This window comes from Perca fluviatilis, chromosome 19 (genome assembly GCF_010015445.1).
Source record: "Perca fluviatilis chromosome 19, GENO_Pfluv_1.0, whole genome shotgun sequence".
Taxonomy (NCBI): Eukaryota; Metazoa; Chordata; class Actinopteri; order Perciformes; family Percidae; genus Perca; species Perca fluviatilis.
In genome coordinates, this window is record NC_053130.1 from 20,209,350 (window position 1) to 20,228,138 (window position 18,789).

The window sequence follows — 18,789 nt, forward strand, 5'->3', positions numbered from 1 at the left end:
ACTAAACAAGAATCACAGACAAAAAGAAAGTACTTGCAGTGTATTTACAAGAGGATTGCATCCTCTCTAACTTCTCCCCTACAAATAGCATTAAACAAGGCAGAGAGAAAGCCAATGATTTATTTAAAGGTCCCAGGGGTATTTTGCCCTGTTGCTTAAGGGGCTTTTGCACCACTGCCTTGAAGTACTGAGCAGTCTAAGGAAATGTATAAATGGACAGAGACTGGAGATTGAAAGGCTAGGCTTTCAAACTTAGGGTTCATCAAAGATCTAAAAAAGCTATCTGGGCTCTAAAAGGAAGTGGGTGTTTCAGTTACAGACATAGCCTCTGTCAAGTTGAAGGTACATTTTATCTCTAATATTACACAGTGTAGAATTTAAAAACAAATGCAGTGTTCATTTTCTACAGACACTAAGTAACATCTAACTTTGACAAAATACTTTTACTTCCTGTTTTTTGCATAACAGTTGCATTCAGATATAGCGATTACTCTCTTCATCAATGGTACTCAGGGCAAATAACTATACTCAAGCAGTCCTAAATGCCTGCTTTTATCTGTCTAAGATGTAACATAACTGAAATGCATTTACTTGACCTACTTATGATGTTACTGTTAAAGTGCACTGTAGCCATGATAAGAAAAGGAGTCTAAGCAACTGTGAGATTTCACAGAAATTTAGATAAGAAATCTTTTACATGCAGTTTAATGAACAAAAGTATGCAAAATATCCTATACATATCACAAAGTCATTCCCATTCATTCTGTATAATTGTGAGGATTTCTATAAAAAAAGAATACAAGCAGGGTTCAAAAGTAACAAAGCTCTTAAAATAACAATAGAATTGTGTTATACTTTAATTACCCCAGTATAATTTCTCCACAATGACAACACTGTGCTTGTAAAACTCTACAGGGTAATTATACAGCAGAAAAGTGGATTCAAAACTGATGCAGAAATGCTGAGTCAACTATAGGTTTGGTTATGCTTGTGACCAGAGGAAAACGTACACATTTCTGAACAAACAACTGACAGAAATTCACCAAATGACAGCTATGTAAGGCCAAATGATTCCAAACATCAAGTAAATAATGCAGAGTTCTTAGAAATCAATAGACATACACATACTTTTTAACTGTGATAACCAAGTCAATCACCTTGAAGAAAAACATGTTTCAGTGCAGGAAAGTGGAGATCTCTGTGTCAATCTCTGTGTCTGTAATTATTCAATTTTTGAAGAGACAAATGGACTGGGCTATCAAATATGGTCTTAAAGAAAATTCAACTTTAAAGGTTAGATTTGTAAGGAGGTTGTGCATACAACACACATGGAGCTTGGTCTCCACCTACTGGCAAATAAAAAAACAATGCCCCAATGCAAAAAAAAAAAATGTATTTATCATATTTTAATATTATTGTAGCCTTCCTCAGCTCACAGTCCTCCTCCTAAAAATGTCATCTTCGCAAACATCTATTCACTGCAGAGACACTGTATAGTATGGTCACATAGAAATGCATCATGGATCCCATTTAGTTTAAGCAAATTATCCGAATCTGTGACAATCTCACTCAATATATAACACCTACTTTCAGATTATTTTTAAGATAAGAAAATAATCTTAACAGCACAATGGCCTGAGTAACCTGTCATATGCTGCGTCAGTAATAGGCATCTCTAAGCTTGGAATGCATTTGCAATATTTAAAATGCAATAGCTTTATTCCAAAAATATGCTTTGAGGTACTTGAGTTACACAATATCAATCAAAATGGCAAGGCTCTGATTTTTGTATTTTAGGGTGATATTACAAGCACTCAGCCTTCCTTGTCAACAGCCAAAGGTTACAAGACCACAACAAATTCGGAAGCAGATCATTCTGCACCACACACTCCCAGAGCTACGATCACATGGATATATGCTTGAGGCAAGTAGCAAACTCTTTCAAGCGTCTCCCTTATCCCTTTCCTAGCTCCTGGAATGCATACTCTTGGTAAGACTTTTTAGCTGGATACGATTTATATTGAACTATTGGATATATGAAACAAATACAAACTATATATTTGTAATACAATGCCTACTTAACAGACAATTTAGAATCATAGTATGCATCAATTTCTTGAGTGTTACTGCACCATGAACATGGTTTCTAAGCAGTTTGGCCATTAGATGAATTAAATTACTGCATTCACGACTAAGCCTGCATAATTATTGATTTATTTAAGTCTCTGTAAAGCAAAGTTTCAATTAACGGGGATATCTAATCTAAACTATAGATATAAATAGTGAAAATCATATTTGTGTACTCTGGGCCCTTGAATGCTGGATTCATGTGCAGTGTCCATGGTCTGTAAAAGACAATTTTCTGATGTCATTATACAAGTGGAAGTGGTTTCTTTGATTGGGCTGTCTGGGCAAAGAGACATCTTGTCTTGCATTTGGCATTTCTGAACAGACGGTACATAACAGTGTTGCTGACAGGCACTTTAAGCCAGCATCTGTTAGAAAACATGTGATCTAGTGTCTTTGGCATGACTGAATTTGCTATCGTCAAAGACAACAAACTCATGTTATCCTTGAATACGACAATCATGAAGAAATTTCAGTGGCACCAATAGCTTTCAGTTAGGAATTGATCAGCCAAATGGCCTGGATACTGTCCCAATAAATTGTAACCATGCTCAAATAATGGAATTATGGATTCAGCCTATTCGTTTTGCCAAGACGAACAGACAAGGAAAACAAGCCCTGCAATGATCGCAAAGGTGGTAAACTAATTGTTTTGCCATCCAGTACATATTTGAAAAATAAAATAAGGTAAATACAACAGTAAATAATTCTTAAAATCTTCAAAACTAACTTTTTTTACTGGCACAAATTGGATTGTTAGCACATCCCAATGTTTTTCTATTATATCCTTTAACGGGTAATAAAAGAGTAAACTCGTAAAACTTTAAAACACCCAAACAGCAGCGGTAACAGTCAATGCCTGTAAGTGGCGCAGGTGTCAAAATTGCTGCAGCTATTACATTACTTGCCTGCAGATGGTAAGTCAAGTTTACAGCTGTAGGTCTAAACATAGCAGGAAAAGCACAGGTTAACCCTTGTGTTGACTTCGGGTCAAATTGACCCGTTTTAAATTTTTGTTTTATATCAGAAAATAATGTGTAAAAGTAAAAAATTTAACAATTTAAAATGTTGGAAAAAGCAAAAACAAACTGTGAAAAAAATGGTGCCAAAAAAAAGACGGGAAGACAACACAAGGGTTAAATTAAGTACCTTAGTAAGCCATGACAGTGTGCCAGAGTACATAATACCAGGACCCTGGCACCTAAATGGAATGCAGTCGTTTTTCAGTCAGTTTAAAAGTTTTCCGTGAGCTTTTGAGAGGCGGTGAGCCGAGCTGCATGCTTCTCATTTGCATGAAGTTGCCTTTATTCAACTTTATTCAAATGGAGTAGCGGGCGACTCGACGCCCCGCTTCTCCAAAGTCCTCGCAATGCTACCAGAATGCATTGCACGGCTGCTCCCATAAAAATGAATGGGAAGCGTGGAAAGGATACTGACGGTGGACACCTACTATTAGTCTTGCATTGCCAGACCTTACTCCACAGCGGTTCATCCAGGTAGAAGAATGTCAGTTGATTTGTATTGCATAGCTATGTGAAATTGTTAAACTTGTTTATTTCTGTTGTTATTTTCAGCCGTAACTGTGACGTTTAAAAGATATATAGTTAAACACGGAGGTCCGACTTATCGGACGTTTCTGCTGTGCTTATTTTATGTAGTGTGTTGTTTCGCTAGCGTCTATGATAAACCAAATCTAAGGTATTACAAACCGCAACATCTCACAGAGGGTCGGACTGACTGCTAGTTTTGGGTGGTGTCATTTTCTTTAGTCTGTGGCCCAACAGGTAAATAGGTCTCCAACGTTAGTTAAAGTGTTGACATATGAAAGCACTCATTTTAGATGAATGAGATGAGAGTATATACAGTGTTCCTCGCCCCTGTTTGCGCAGCACCGTTTGTACATACAGTGTACACTTTAAAGTGTATGTATGGGACACAGGAGTTTTCTACCAGGAAGATATTGTAAACAAACATTGCGACTGGGTCTATAGAGCTTTTTCACGGCAGACATTTTGACATGTCATAGTAGGATAAGCACAGGTGAATTTGATAACATTAATGAGAGCTGCATTACATTTAGAGAAATTGTGCATGCTGGCTCACTGCAATAGCTTACTGGGACACTTAATGTAACTGAGCCATTGTTAAGGTTAACAATTTAACCCTGTCTGCTTTGAAAAGGATCCATCAACATGTTATGCTTTCAAGGCCCTCAACAGTCACAGTTTGTTTTCACTTATTGTGGCTAATTGAACTTCTGTTCAGGTTGAAGTTAACCTGAACTATGCTAGAATTACATGAGGCCACAAAATTTCATGAACCAATAAAAATGATAAAGGTGTAATGCGAAACTAATAGCAGGATCAGTCAAGAACAGTCTGCACATGCCTGCACAGCTCTTAGACAATGTCTAAATTAAGTGAAAACACCTGTGGTGATGGACCATGGGTGTGTGTGGCCTGGCAACACAGTCTAACGGCAGTTCGTGAAATGGTCACGTCATTTTTAATCTACGCAGTGTTACCTCTATGTTGTTTTGTGGCGGTGCGCCACGGTAAAATTTCCAGCGCCACGGTATCAGAAATAGGGCAGACGCACAACAGGGTTTCCGCTATGTACAACACGCACCACCGTTCCTTCGGCTGTTTATGAAAAGTCATAAAGTCGTAGAGCAGTCTGCTCTACTGAACTCAAGCGAACTGTCATTCGCTCTCTCTCCCCCTAGGGTTAGCAGAGCAACTGGAACAGTGACAGGACGTCATCACTCGCAAAGTCATGGCAACCAAATAAACGATAGGGCGAGTACTACTTCACTCAATAAGTGATAAACAGCGACAAAAGCCGCAACATGAAATCCGCACTCACGCGGGTCCCGTGAAATTTGACAGCTACAGTTTATTGGAAAATAGTGTTCGGCACGCTGACTTTGATGAATTTACTATTTATCAGACCCCAGATGAGACAAGAAGCTAATGTTAGCTAACGCTGCTGTGACGGCCCCTCTGCCTCTGACTCCCGTTGCAGGAAAACGCTGTATGTATACTTTCGTGATCACAGCACGATTCTGTCAGTCGGGCATGAAATGAACACGATCGCCGAAAATTCAGTGATGGGCCCACTGAGGTTGGGTTTAGGAAAAGAAGAACGGGACGGTCGGGTTTAAGAAAAGAAGAACGGGGAAAGGAAACGTGACACGCGGGACACGGTCCCAGGTCTCTGGGGGACGTGGGACAACAATGGGACGGTTGGGTTTAGGAAAAGAAGAATGGGGAAAGGAAACGTGACACGCGGGACAAGGTTTGGGGTGAAAAGTCCTGTGTTGTTTGACCCATCCACCACCCCAACCAACCTCCCTACGCAATCTTTTGGCCTTTCATACTACTCTCTATCTTAGTCGCTCTTAATACATTAGTTTAAAAAAACGTGCTGACCATCACGAAAAAAACTAGATAAACATGTCCGTGTACACGAATCAATAGATTAAATTACGTGACCATTTCACGAACTGCCGTGAGAGTGGGTTGGGCCTGGATACAAGCAACATGTTTGGCCGTACTACGGTTATAACAAACAACTAGAATGCAAACCTAAAGACAAAGGCAAACCTAAGAAAGAAACCTAACTTAACCTACACCTACTGACAATAATAATGTATCAACTTTAAATCAGTGCTCAACACTGACGACACCAAAATGTTACAATAGGCTCGTTCGAGATGAGCCAGGACTGCGCAGAATCGATCACCGGCGATCGCCGCCCAATGCATGCTGGTTAGATTTGTGTCTGACTTGATCCCGACTTGCTCCGACGTCATGCACACATGGGCAACGATAACCTCACGAGATCAAGGTGGCCAAGCTGATCTAACAGCTGATTGGTTCAGAATCGACTCAACATGACGAGGTTTTATATAAACTTTTTATTGATTTTGAATTGGAGGGATTTTAACTGCTATTTTGTCTGATTTAAAGGCTTATTCTGTACAGAACACCTGTTGTGTGGCTGATAGTTACGTTTAGAAGTCAGAGAGACTAAATCTGTTCAGATTATGGATCATCTACAGTGTGTTGTTAATTAAAATCAGCAACAGATCGCATGTAGCGCATTTTGACTGCTACTCTGTCATAATAAAAACAACTGAAGACTGTGTACAAGCTGATATATGGGTCTGATAACATTTTATTAAATCGGAATCGGACCACAGTGTTTCTGTGACTTCCTGTTCAGCCTGAAGGCTGCTGGAATCAGCTGGAAACTGTCCGACTTGACAGCAGATTTTTGTCACCACCCCCGGCTGCTCTCGCCTGCTCTAGTCCACTTTACAGGCGAGGCGCAGTTCATCTCGAACGAGCCTATTCACTTAGGCTACAATGAACTCATAAGAACAGTCAGGGTATTTTGGAGATAGCTGTTTTTTTGTTTTTTTTACCACTGCTATGGTAATCTTGACTAACCAGTCTTATAAACTTTTTTATCAACTTGATCTGTAAGCACAGGATTTTCCTATCCGGTTTCTCCTTTACATAAAGTCTGTAGCTAGTCACATGCAACAATATGCAAAGCAGCATACTTTATATGATAAAACAACATAGCAGGGTCCAGCATAGTTCCGCAGTCAGTGGAAATACACACATTGACTTTAATGGAAACCTATTGACTCCGCCGCCGTTCTGCAACCGGTGGAAATTGCCAGTAAGAAATGCATAACATAAATTGCAAATGGAGTAAAGATGTGAGTAAATATGATCATCATTGCCCATCATTATGACACAGTGGGCAATTTATCAATTATACTAAAATGCCTTCATATGAAGGTCATAAAAAAATTCGCCTTGTGTTCACGATTAATATAGTTATGGGAATACTCTATGTGCTCCATCTACAGCGCAAGGTACATCCAAGGAAAAACATTTCAGCATACTTAATATACAACAGTAAATGTAATTTATTATTGATAGCTTTAGTTAATGTTAGCTACCTGCTATTTGACAAATTCCATTCGTTTTAATGGTCATAGTGGGCATTTTGCCAGATAAAACTGTAAATGTTCAATATCTCTGATATATTGCATCATCATGGAAAACAAACTGTTCAGTCTGTCCATTTACATTACCCTTTTCACTATTGATTATTTCAACAGTACTGCCCATTACAGTTCATTGTATTATTAGTCTCATTCATTTATGTTTTTTTTATTCACATTTTGTGTATACATATATATATATATATATATATATATATATATATATATATATATATATATATATATTTTAACACCAAGAGGATGCTCTAGGATAACTGAGCTACTCTATGGGATTTTAATATATATCTTAAAGTGATAGCAGGCGCAAAACTGCAGGTAAGATGTGCAACCCAAGTTACTATAGTTTATACACTACCCTGTGTAAAGTGAGTCATTGTTGGAAACAATGAGCCAGTGTGAATCCCAAAGTTAGACTGCTAACCCACTAAAATTGCTGTGTGGGTTAGTCAGGCCCCAGGTGTTATTACAATTTAATTGCCACTAACTTTAATTGAAAGAAGAGATAGGGTTGATGTCATAGAAGAACAAAGCACACTTATAATCATTGATCTCAAAACACTACTTAAGATTTTGTTATTTTGTATGTGCACCCACACAGAGAGGTATGAAGAGAATGCACTTACTGTAATATCCATACAGCACAGTGTCTTCAATTTGCCCTCTCGTCTCATTGTTCACTGCCCATTCCTGGATGTTACCAAAAATAAAAATCCATAATGAAAATTCAAATTAAGTTTAACAGTAAAATACACAAGTGTAAAAACCAATGAGAACAGGTATCAATTAGAGTAAAGCTCATTACACTATAAAATATAGTGTGATAATTAACACAAACACAGAGGGAGGTACGGTGTATATTCTGAACACTCTATTAATTCCTTCACTCGTTTCTTTGCCATACTCTTATAACCATTTAGGGCAGAGACATGAAACAAAAAGCGCAATACACCCGATTAATGAATTAATCCAAGACCTTGGAAAGGAGTAGGTCAAGCTTAACTAGCAAGCACATAAACTATAGCAGTGCTCTGGCAGTTTTGTTTATATAGTTTCACAAACTAAATTCAGACATAGAGAATGATGCAAAACTGACAGATACTGGAGGAATTACTTTTAAGCTGTCAGAACTTGGTCTAAATCTATTTTTATTTATGTATAGCACAGGTGTAGGAAGTGATTCATCATGAGCTTTAATTTACTGCATTTTACTTTAAGAATGAATTCTTCAATTGAAAAAAAACTGAAAAGCTGCAAACAAGATTGAAAGTCAGGTATTGTTTTGGAGTAACAGCCTAAAGTTAAATGTTTGTGACAGTTTCTGCAGTGTTATGATTCTCACTGCTCTAACACATGCAGAAATTATCTTGTCCCATTAGAAGCTAGTATTATTATTCTTTCATTTTTTCTGTTTACACTTGGCAAATTTCAGCAGAAAAGCCACCACCTAATTTCATGCCTATTTGCTGATTTGTATTTTTCTTTATTACAAAGTATGATCACCAATAAATCATATTTGATTAGGTGAATGAGGGATTATTTCCCTGGTAAATTAACATTTGCAGCCTACTTTAGGTGGCCATGACTAAATGGTACGGAAAAAAACAACCCTTTAGCAATCAAAGCAGCTCACAACCTACAGAAGAAACAGATTACCTACTGTTCAAATCAAGATGCCATTACACACAGCAAACTCTTCAAATAGATAGAAACAAATGCAATGACTTTGCAAAAACATTATGAGCCAAGAAACACATTCAGCTTTTAGATAAAACTAAATACCACCTAAATATCAACTTTGTGTAATTCTAAGAAAATTCCAAAGTTAAAAGCTGCCTCAGGAAAACTTGTTAGCATTTCTCAAATTGATTAAACTGGTACTAACCTTATAGGTACCATTGGGATACTTCATGAATGAAACAAGGAATATATCCACTGGAAGAAGTGCAGAGGTTATCAAAGCAATGGCCAGTGCACATATTGCTGTGATAGTTGAAACAACTTCACTCTCTTGACGACTTTGAAATTTCCGAATGTAGACCCAACAGAAAGCCAGGATTACCTGAAGGGGGGCATTTAATAATCAAGTTAAAACAAGTGAAGAATAATCCCATTATGAGGAACAATAAAATGAGGAATATGGTGGCAAAACAATATTTGGCATAGACAATGAAATTTACAAACAAAATATTACTATTAAATCTGACGATTATATAGAGTACATTTTCATTTTTTACTAGGTTAATAAAATAATGAGATAATAATAAAAAAAAAAACATTAATGGGAGATTTGACACATGGGTTGAAACAACTGTAAAATATGATGCAATCTGATAGAATACCTGGCAACAAATGGTATTTATTCTTACATTGATCACTGTTTTTATTGAACTTTATACTGTGTGTTCACAATTTGTGACCTCTTACGCCTGCTCAACACTGCTTGGAAACTCTAGATTCAGTGCGCGCACGCGCGCACGTGCGCACGTGTGTGTTGCTGACTCCCAAAAAGAAATACTCAAACCAAAGTGTTAACACAACAAGAAGGGGATTATTCACTGAGAATAGCCTGACTGCAGGTGGTAGGGAACAGCTGATCTGATTATATCATACTCCCTCCTTCACAAACATTGGTAAGGACTGACAGGAAATAAAGTTGACTTTTGATAAAAAGCAGAATAATAGACAATTATGTTCTACACCTTTCTTTTTCTTACTTTGAATTTGCTAATGTATGTTGCTGTTTAACATGAAAAAAGACAAACAAACAAAAAGGGAGAGGGGATTGTCAATGTAACAGGCAGGAAAGTCATTAGACAGAGAAGCAAATAAGGGTCTCCAAAATGACAAGGTCATATTCAAGGCACACAAGCAGTAAGAAGTGAGGACACTGCTAAAACTAGTCCCTTTAGATCAAGGCCTGCCATTCACAGACAGGATCAATTAAAGGCCCGCAGCCTTAAGCCTCTGGCTGCTTGTTTTGCCAGGTAAAGATGCGGGCTTTGCATTCAAATAAGATCCATTGAAAGGTTTGTTCAAATAAATGGGCTGGTGGTGGTGGGAAGGGAGGCAGAGCGATGTATTGGCATCCAGGCATTCTTCTGTACGGCATGTGACTCTGAGAGACAGAGGGGACAGCTGAGATAATGACTGCTCAATTAGGCAGCAGACTACCTAGCTGACCAACTTCAAGGCATTCAGTTAAGTAACGTTACCACTGAAGTCATCGTCTCTAAATGGGTCAGAAAGTACGACTCACAGAAACGGAAAGGTTACATGTGTTTGCAGTGATGAAAAGCAGCCTTGTTTGCTTTTCCAGCAGCACTCAATTATTTATTCGGGAGACCATAACTTCGGTAAAGCGCATTTAAAACCTTTTGGTGAAACCTAACTACGCAATAGCACAGTAGAATGTTGTTAACGAGAAAGTCTTATCGGAGATGTTCATTTTCTGTTTAATAGAGTAGAAAGCCCTGCTATTCTCGACGTAGTGGCGTTTTACAGTGCTCCTGCTTATAATAGTATGAAATATAAACGTATACTACACTAAGTGCTTCCTACAAAACAACAGCATGTAAGTGTGTCATGGCTAATGTTAGCCTAAACCAATACAATGCCAATATATTCACGACACGTTAATACACCGCAGCCAGGTCGCGCAACTCTTCCCCTGCTAAACATCTCAAACTAATTGTATGACGCTCCGCTAGTTGACGATACGATAGACAACTACACATTTGCTTACCAAAAGTATAAAGGTGAAAATAGACCATCCGAGAACAGACTCGGAGAGCAACGACTGATCCGCCATCTTCACTTCCTGCAATAACAAACCCACGTGTCCCCGTTGACGTCACCACGAGGAGGGGCGGGGCGAGCCGTGGCCGTGACGTCTCCGCAGAAAATCACATGTCTGTTGATGTCCATATGCTCAATATTGTCCTTTGATGTTCATTATATGTCTTTTGTAATGTCTTTTATAAATTATTCTTTGTATTTTGGAAATTGGAAATATATTTTTTTAAAAGTAATGTCCATATGTGTTGATGATTACAGCCGTTTTAGTGAATTGCACACACAGTGTCAATACTGTGTGTATATATATGTATATGCCTATATCATCTTTACAGCTATTCTCATTAAGCAATGGATCATATCTTATTAGCTGTTAAAATACAAATACTCAAGTAAAGTATTTTAAAATTATACTTACATTTTGGTATTTGTCTCTGTGACTAAATGTCTTTAGTTTCCACCACTGCATACAATTACATTGGATTGACAGGCATTTATCTGTTATCTCTAATACTGAATAAAACTAAATGACATCCACAGACTCTAGAGTGCATGTGAAACCGAAACATCTCTGCCCTAAAGGTAAGAGTTACATTCAGGATCAAAGTTCTTTTTTGCTCAAAGCACACACCATGGTGGCACCTGTGCTAAGCAGTGGGGCATGTAGGCATGTATCAGCGCCTTCCACTCCGGGAATTGATGGGCACTTCTGGGCCAATTGGACTAGCCATTTGGCACATGGTCTGCCCAGTGGGCATTGGCCAGACATTCAGTATTCATCCGGTATTTCCGGAAAAACTAATCTGTTTCATTGAGCTTTAAATTTGCTGAACAACTAGAAATAGGTCACTGAAAATTAGGGTGCAGTGCACCTGTAGCTGCATTCCCATGTGTAGAGCAGATCATTGGGGTAATACTTGCAATCAATTATCCACCGCAGTGGCCCACACCAGCAAACAGCCTCTTTGGTGTTTCTTGTAAAATGCATATTGTTAACAAGCCAAATGTAAAACTCCATGTGTACAGCTTTCTGACCAGTGACTCACTGGAAGAGTGACTTTTATGAAAAGCACAGATCTATACTGTATGTCTGACATGTTTGTTTAGATTTCCACTAAGGCCTCAGGGATATGTAAAACCAATATTTATTTGTCTACCTCTTATGTGTCATATTCTGGCCAACATAGAGTCATTTCAATACAAGTTTTACAATATGACAGAAATCAGTAGTGTCGGATATTCCTGCTGCTACTTAAGAAACTTTTTAAGGTCTTTCTTTTTTATATTCTTCATCTCAATGACTAGAGGGGGCATGGATTCCTAAAAAACACTGTATGTATTTTTTAGAAGTAATGCATCTTTAGCAACACCAATCAAGTTTAAAAGAAAACTGCCTCTTTAGAGGTGTGAGCTTCTGTTTCATTCAGTAGGGGATCCAAATGCAGAAATGGGATTATATAAACTTTTTCAGACTATATGTGAAGCGTAACAATCAGCTTGGTTTTTTTGTGCATGCATAGGTTCCACCCATGTGCTAGGTAATTTTTTTTTTTTTAATCCAATTTATCTTGCATGCAGACCCCATGGTATCTAAATCTAAAGAATCTGCTGGTTTTTATTCTACCACCCATCTCACAGTTTTGAGCGCATAGTTTCAGGAGAAGTCTACTCCATTTGTGGAGTATATCGTCCCTTAAATTAAAACTGTTTAAGAGTACACAGTCATGCTTCATCATGTCTGGAATTATTGAGACAAAATGAAATTATTACTTAGTAATTAGTATTGCAAGGGAAAGACTATAACAGACCACATTGACATTGAGGCTCTAAAGTTTCTGAAAGTGCAAATAGTTCTTTTCTATATTGTATCGGCGGACATTAGTCTGTTACTAATTGGTATGAATCGGTTAATTAGTCCGCCACTGTTGGTTTGGACACTTTCAAACTCAACTCACAAAAATCAATTACCATATATCTAAACTTCATTTATGCAGCTGACTTTAAAAATTTTAATTAGACTAATGCAATTTCTTCACAACCCATTATTCACTAGCACAGGGAAGGTAGGTCAACCTAATTCATGCAACCTTTCAAAACTGCAAATGCCTTTATCACGCAGCTTGGCAATGTGCCCTAAAGGAAACCATGTGCATAAGTATATTAATAGGAGAGAAAATGGTAGGAAATTGTCAAGATATTTGTCAATCAAGGAAGGATTGAGAGAATAGATGACTTCAATTTGATTAGTGTAGATGCTTTTTGTGTTAAATGAACATGTTAGATTTAGTAATCAATATATTGATTTTGGTGAAGACTATGATTCTATGTTTGAGTTGTGACGTTGCAAGAGAGTCATCTGTCACCTGAGAGTCATCTGTCACCTGAGAGTTAACATTAAAGGGCCATTGTTCTGGGCTAAGGTACTGTACTTGACACATGGTAAATGAGTGACTGAATCAACCTTGTCATGAGGTCAGAAATTGTTTTTCTGTTTACTTATATATACTTGTATGATATATAAGGCAAGGCACTCTGAAATTCTGGAGAGAACACCAGGTGCAGGTCTTCTTTCCATGTTGCATGAAGTTAAGAGATTTGATTAATCACATCATCGACTCTGTAATCTTTTTTGAAGAATCTCTCATATGTGGTTTTATATCCTTCTTTTACTGTAATTTCATAAAAATACTCAGCTGGAGGGGTTCCTGCAGTGAGCAGTTCACAGAACCGTTACACCGTTTTTTCTAATGGATGATAGTTCTGTCTTAGCAGAATAATAGTATCACATCCACCTCTCATCTCTTTCTTTCTGAAAACCAAACTAGTTTACTCACCCCAGCTGAAAAGTGCTTGCTGCCATATCAAATTTGGCCTTTAATTCTGAAAATGAAAATGCACTGTCACCATTTAATGTGACCTCCTCCCACTGACTTGGTGGGAAAATAGCTGGAGCTCACGTGGATGAAAACAGACAGGGATAAAGTAAAGGGGGGTTGGTTAGATGGTGGTGATATGGGGTCAGTTTTTGAATATTTCTAATTTAGCGTGACAGAAGCTGCACTGTAACCTCAACTAAATTATACTTATTAAAGGTCAGTGTTAAAGACACTGAGGAAATTAACAAATACAAAAAAAAAAAATCAGGAAATACTGTTGGTGCAATGCAGCTTATAATGATTCAACAATAATTTTTCTATTGTAAATATTTTTTTTTTTGAGAGATGCAATAACCAAAACAATAACTGCAACAAACATGGTCTATATTTACTTTCTCTATTTACATTCAGTGGTCATTTGCAAAATGACATATAGGCTATCCTTTTTTTTTATGAATTTTCTAAATTATGTATTTTAGTTGTATGTATGCAATCCAGGAAATAACTGTTTGTTTTAATAAGATATCTAATGTTTTTATTTTTTTTTACATTTTCATGAATTATGTTTTTTTGTGCACTCAAGGGAATGACAATCGCGCTGTTGTTGATTTATTCATTTTAATGATGTCTTTTATCTATTTTTGCAAGAACTAATATAACTTATAAGTTATTTTGCATTTAATGTTTCTGTTACCTCAACTGACTTTGGGTGATTTAGCACATTCATTTATGTCTGTACTTGTGCCTCATGGTAAAAATTGATTCCAAACCACTAAACGTTTGAGTTGATATCAAGAGAACACACACAGCTATCCCAGTGAGGTTGCCACCAACAGATTTTCTTTCATTACATATCAATAGATGGGTCAATTATATGATCGTATTTCATGAATATCCCTCAGAACTATAACGTATAGCTACAGGCCAAACTGACATGTTATTATATCTTTTTGTCTACATACTGGGAGCTTAGGTGAGCTCTCAGAAATGATGAATGAGACTCCTTAATGGCTTTTGTGATTTTTATGAGCACATGAAAGGTACATCAATGGTTATGTCTGCATACAGATTAGTGACACAGTAATGCTGTCTTTGTCTATGCTTTGCCATATGTCAATTTAGTGAATGATAAAACAGTAAAACGGACAGGTGTTTTGCCTCTAAAGCCCTTCAACAACAGGGACTTGACTGGTGTAGTGAAGTGTGTTTGTATTCAAGGCGAACAACTGCTTGCCCAAAACAATAGTGTTTGCTGAGGTTACGTACATCCTGTACAAATACGATGCTATAAACATGCAGAAGCACATGCTCTTATGAACACATAAAAACACAAAGAGTAGCCTGCTGTATTTGTCATACTTCTAAAGGAAGCAGAACAAAGTTATTCAACAGTAAATTGTTGATCTGTGTTGTTTAGGTTAAAGAACATATTGCCTTTGATTGCGTGTATAGAACTTATCAGTGTTAATAGCCCTACACATTTCATGTTCACTTTCAAATGAATAATGAAACATCATAAGCACCATAGAGAAATTAATATCATTGAAGAAAGTTTTACAGCTCTTTGCAAAAAAAACACCAAATACTAATGTTATGATCAGCAGATTTAACAAAGATTCAGCTAGTGCAGGCTGAAGCATGATGTTGGTCACAGCATATTGAAACCTGATCTGGTTTGTATGCAGCTTCAGCTCAGCATGGTATCTTGAACACTTATCAGTGATATGATTTGGTGAATTGATTGCATTATTTTCACATTGATTAAAAATGTTAAAACAATTAATCATAAACAGATTACATAGTATGAACTGAAATTGTTGGAGTAAACTCCTGCAGCTACTGTATCGACTAGAAGTCATTCTTTTTGGATGCTATGTCTAGGTCATGAATACTATCACTGAGAGCAGTTCCAGTCGGATCAATATACTGTAAATGTGTCCCATACATCAAAACACCACTTTCACAACATCTGAAAAGCAACTCAGAATAATACCCAAATGTTCTGTGATGCCAGCAGTCGTAAGCAAAAAAAGTAAACAAACACACATATATAGGCAGTAAGCACATATATTATCCATGCAAGTGACTATTGGAAATACAGTGAGAGAATACAGTTGGGACAAGGCAGATGGGAAGATCTGCTCTGTATGTTATCAACAGGGAAATCTAACAAAGAACATCTGCAGCATTGACTTTATTGATGGAAATACTGAGAATACAGAGTAATGGAGGCACTCAAAACCATAGACTGTAGGCTATAAAAGCTCAAAACAGAATATCGCACAGACTGAAAGGAGGCTATTATCCTGGTTCAGCACGTATTGACTATTTAAGTAGGCCTATTTGATATTTAGCCTACTGGAATTGTGCTTTCACGTGACAAATAATTGATTGATTAATTGATTGATTCATGTTATGCAACCTAACAGCCACAAGAGAGCAGGCAAGCTAAGAATGCATAAATGAGTGAATTTGTGAGTTTGCGTTCAAATCAATGGTAAATAGCCTATATAATTTTTGTCCTGGAGGTGGAATCTATTCAATAGGCCTAATTTGCTTGTTGAATGTACTTAGTTACTAGTTTTTATTCAGTTTATGTTTGCACAGTAAAAAAACAGTTTGATGTTAGGCCACTCCCGAATCACCCTTTCCCCTTTCCTGACACAGCCTTTGATTACCATAACAACCAAACCAAACAGACGAACACAGAGAGCGGCCACAGTCAAAGTGCTTCAGAGGCGCATTCAAAAGACATAAATAAACGCTAAAGGTGGAGAAGGTGGTCATAGCGACAAAAGCAGTATGGTAATACAGGGAATACACGGGGGGTTGTATGCTTTAACTTTAGCGCAGCTGCATGCACAATACTGTAACGGCCGACAGGACACCGTTGTGCCAAGACTTGGGTGGGGATTGCTTCTGGGCAGTAAGGGTGTATTTAATGTCTTTGAGTAGTATGTTATTATGTTATTAACCCACAGGTTGTCACAAAAAAACGGTGCTAGAGATAGCTGCCTGTCCATGTTTGAAGGATGTTGTATTACCTGCTGCCCCTGCTTGCAGAGATGTATAGTAACAAAGTAGAACTACTTCACTACTGTACTTAAGTACTAAAAGGCTGTATCTGTACTCTACTGGAGTATTAGTGTTTTCTCCTACTTCCACTTTTACTTCAGTACATATTTTCGATCAGTGCGATTACTCCGATACATTTTTTATGTGCTGCATCGTTACTCGTTACTGTCGTTACTGTCGTTACTGTTACTGCTACGGAGACTGTGTAGGTTACAGTGTGTGTAGTTACGGCTAAGTTAGTCAGGTAAGTTACGTAAGAAATCCCGAGATCGTGTTTCTTTTGGTTGCCTGTTCAGAAGTCAGAGACAATGTAAGTTTGTACTCTTTCTATTTAGCTATTGTTGCAGCAGATTAAGCTATTCCTGAGTTGTTTCAGTCTGCAATTAGTACTGAATGTTAACCATTTTACCTTGTGATGTGAAGTTGCTAGTTTATCTGTATTTTGCTAGCTAGCTAACTTTCCTGTTCATCACACATGTTACTAGCTAGTGTGTGATCAAGGCGGTAAGCCTCTCTCCACTATGTCAATGTCAACAACCCGTACATCCTATGTCGCCATTTTGATGCTAACAAGCACTCACCCGCCGTTAGCATTCCATTGACTGCCATTCATTTTGACGTCACTTTGACAGCGAATAACTTTACATCTGAAGCATTTAAAGACTTTATTTGTCCATTGTTTATTTCTAAAGAAACACGACAATGTATAAAAGGCTCCATTACCTTGTATCTCATGTTATGGCTCCGTAGCAGACGTTTTTGTAAAAATAGGCTAACGATTGTGTCATAACCACGTGACTTACTGTTGCATAGTAGCGGAATTACCGTATAGTACAGGAGAAGCTCGCAGGCAGTTTCGATTTACAGTTTACATTAGCTGTTTAGGTTTAATTACTAATGTTAACTAGCATTTTAGTTAGCAATAATTACCCTGTGCCTATGTAATCTCCTTACATATACCTACGCTCTTCATCTCTGCAGGATTGGGAATGATTGAGATTTCTCTTGGGACAGCTACCAGAAGACTTACATCTTTCAGACAGGTTGCTCACGTCACATCTATGTCTTCAAGCTCAGTTGGAGGCTGCGCAGTAATGCTGAGCCCTCACTGGAAAAGTACTTCTAATATCCTTCACTGATCTCCGTCCAGAGCAACGGGATCTGTTGGTCCATTGTTTTTACTGTCTATGTGTGTGATACCTTTTTTGGGGCTTTAATCGTTACTGTGTGATAATTGTACATTTTATTTCAGTATTTGTTAATAAGTGATTAATAACCCACTGTTATATTAGATAATAGTAGTTATAACAGCTGTGACATTCATTTTTTGGGTTTATTTCAGAAACTTCCTTCATATATCGAGCAATGTATAGCTTGTGACTGTCTGTAATGCACCATCTTACTACCAAGTAAAAAGTTGAATTCCACCTGGTGACTCGTGCTCTCTGATTGGAGCCCTGGAGCAGCTAATACACATTATCCAGCATTCACAGGGTTAAAATCCCAACATTTACAATTATAAAAATGTTACAAATCATTCCAAACCCACATTATCACTGCCAGAGCAGTAGATGGCTCTGTCACCAGGTTTGATGAAGCTGGCTCATCATTGAGCGAATCAAGCGATCAAGCTGTCTTATAAGAAGACCGCGTGCCTCCCGCCTGCCTCCCGCCTGCCTCCCGAAAGATTGCGTAATAATGGCCTTCAAAAATGTACCGTCGAATTTGAAGAAACGTACAAATATAATACACAAATGGCACACCAGCTTGAGCTATCAGTAAGTGCTAGCTAACTAGCTAACTAGCTACCCGCGGTTCATGACATGCTGCGGTGTTGTACATTCCTGTCCTTGTACTGCTGCTACAGCCGAAGGA

At 37.8% G+C, this 18,789-nt stretch overlaps 1 protein-coding gene across 1 annotated transcript in view; it reads right to left on the minus strand.

Moving 5' to 3' along the window:
• Window positions 1-11,038, minus strand: part of lmbrd1 (LMBR1 domain containing 1) — a 59,121-nt gene extending 48,083 nt beyond the window's left edge. Inside the window, exons 1-3 of the mRNA XM_039783807.1 lie at window positions 10,914-11,038; window positions 9,054-9,230; window positions 7,795-7,858 (exon numbers count right to left, since the gene is read on the minus strand). Of these exons, the coding sequence (XP_039639741.1) occupies window positions 7,795-7,858; window positions 9,054-9,230; window positions 10,914-10,979 (307 nt within the window). The 5' untranslated portion in view covers window positions 10,980-11,038. The remainder of the gene's footprint in view (window positions 1-7,794; window positions 7,859-9,053; window positions 9,231-10,913) is intronic.
• Between the last annotated feature and the right edge of the window lie 7,751 nt (window positions 11,039-18,789).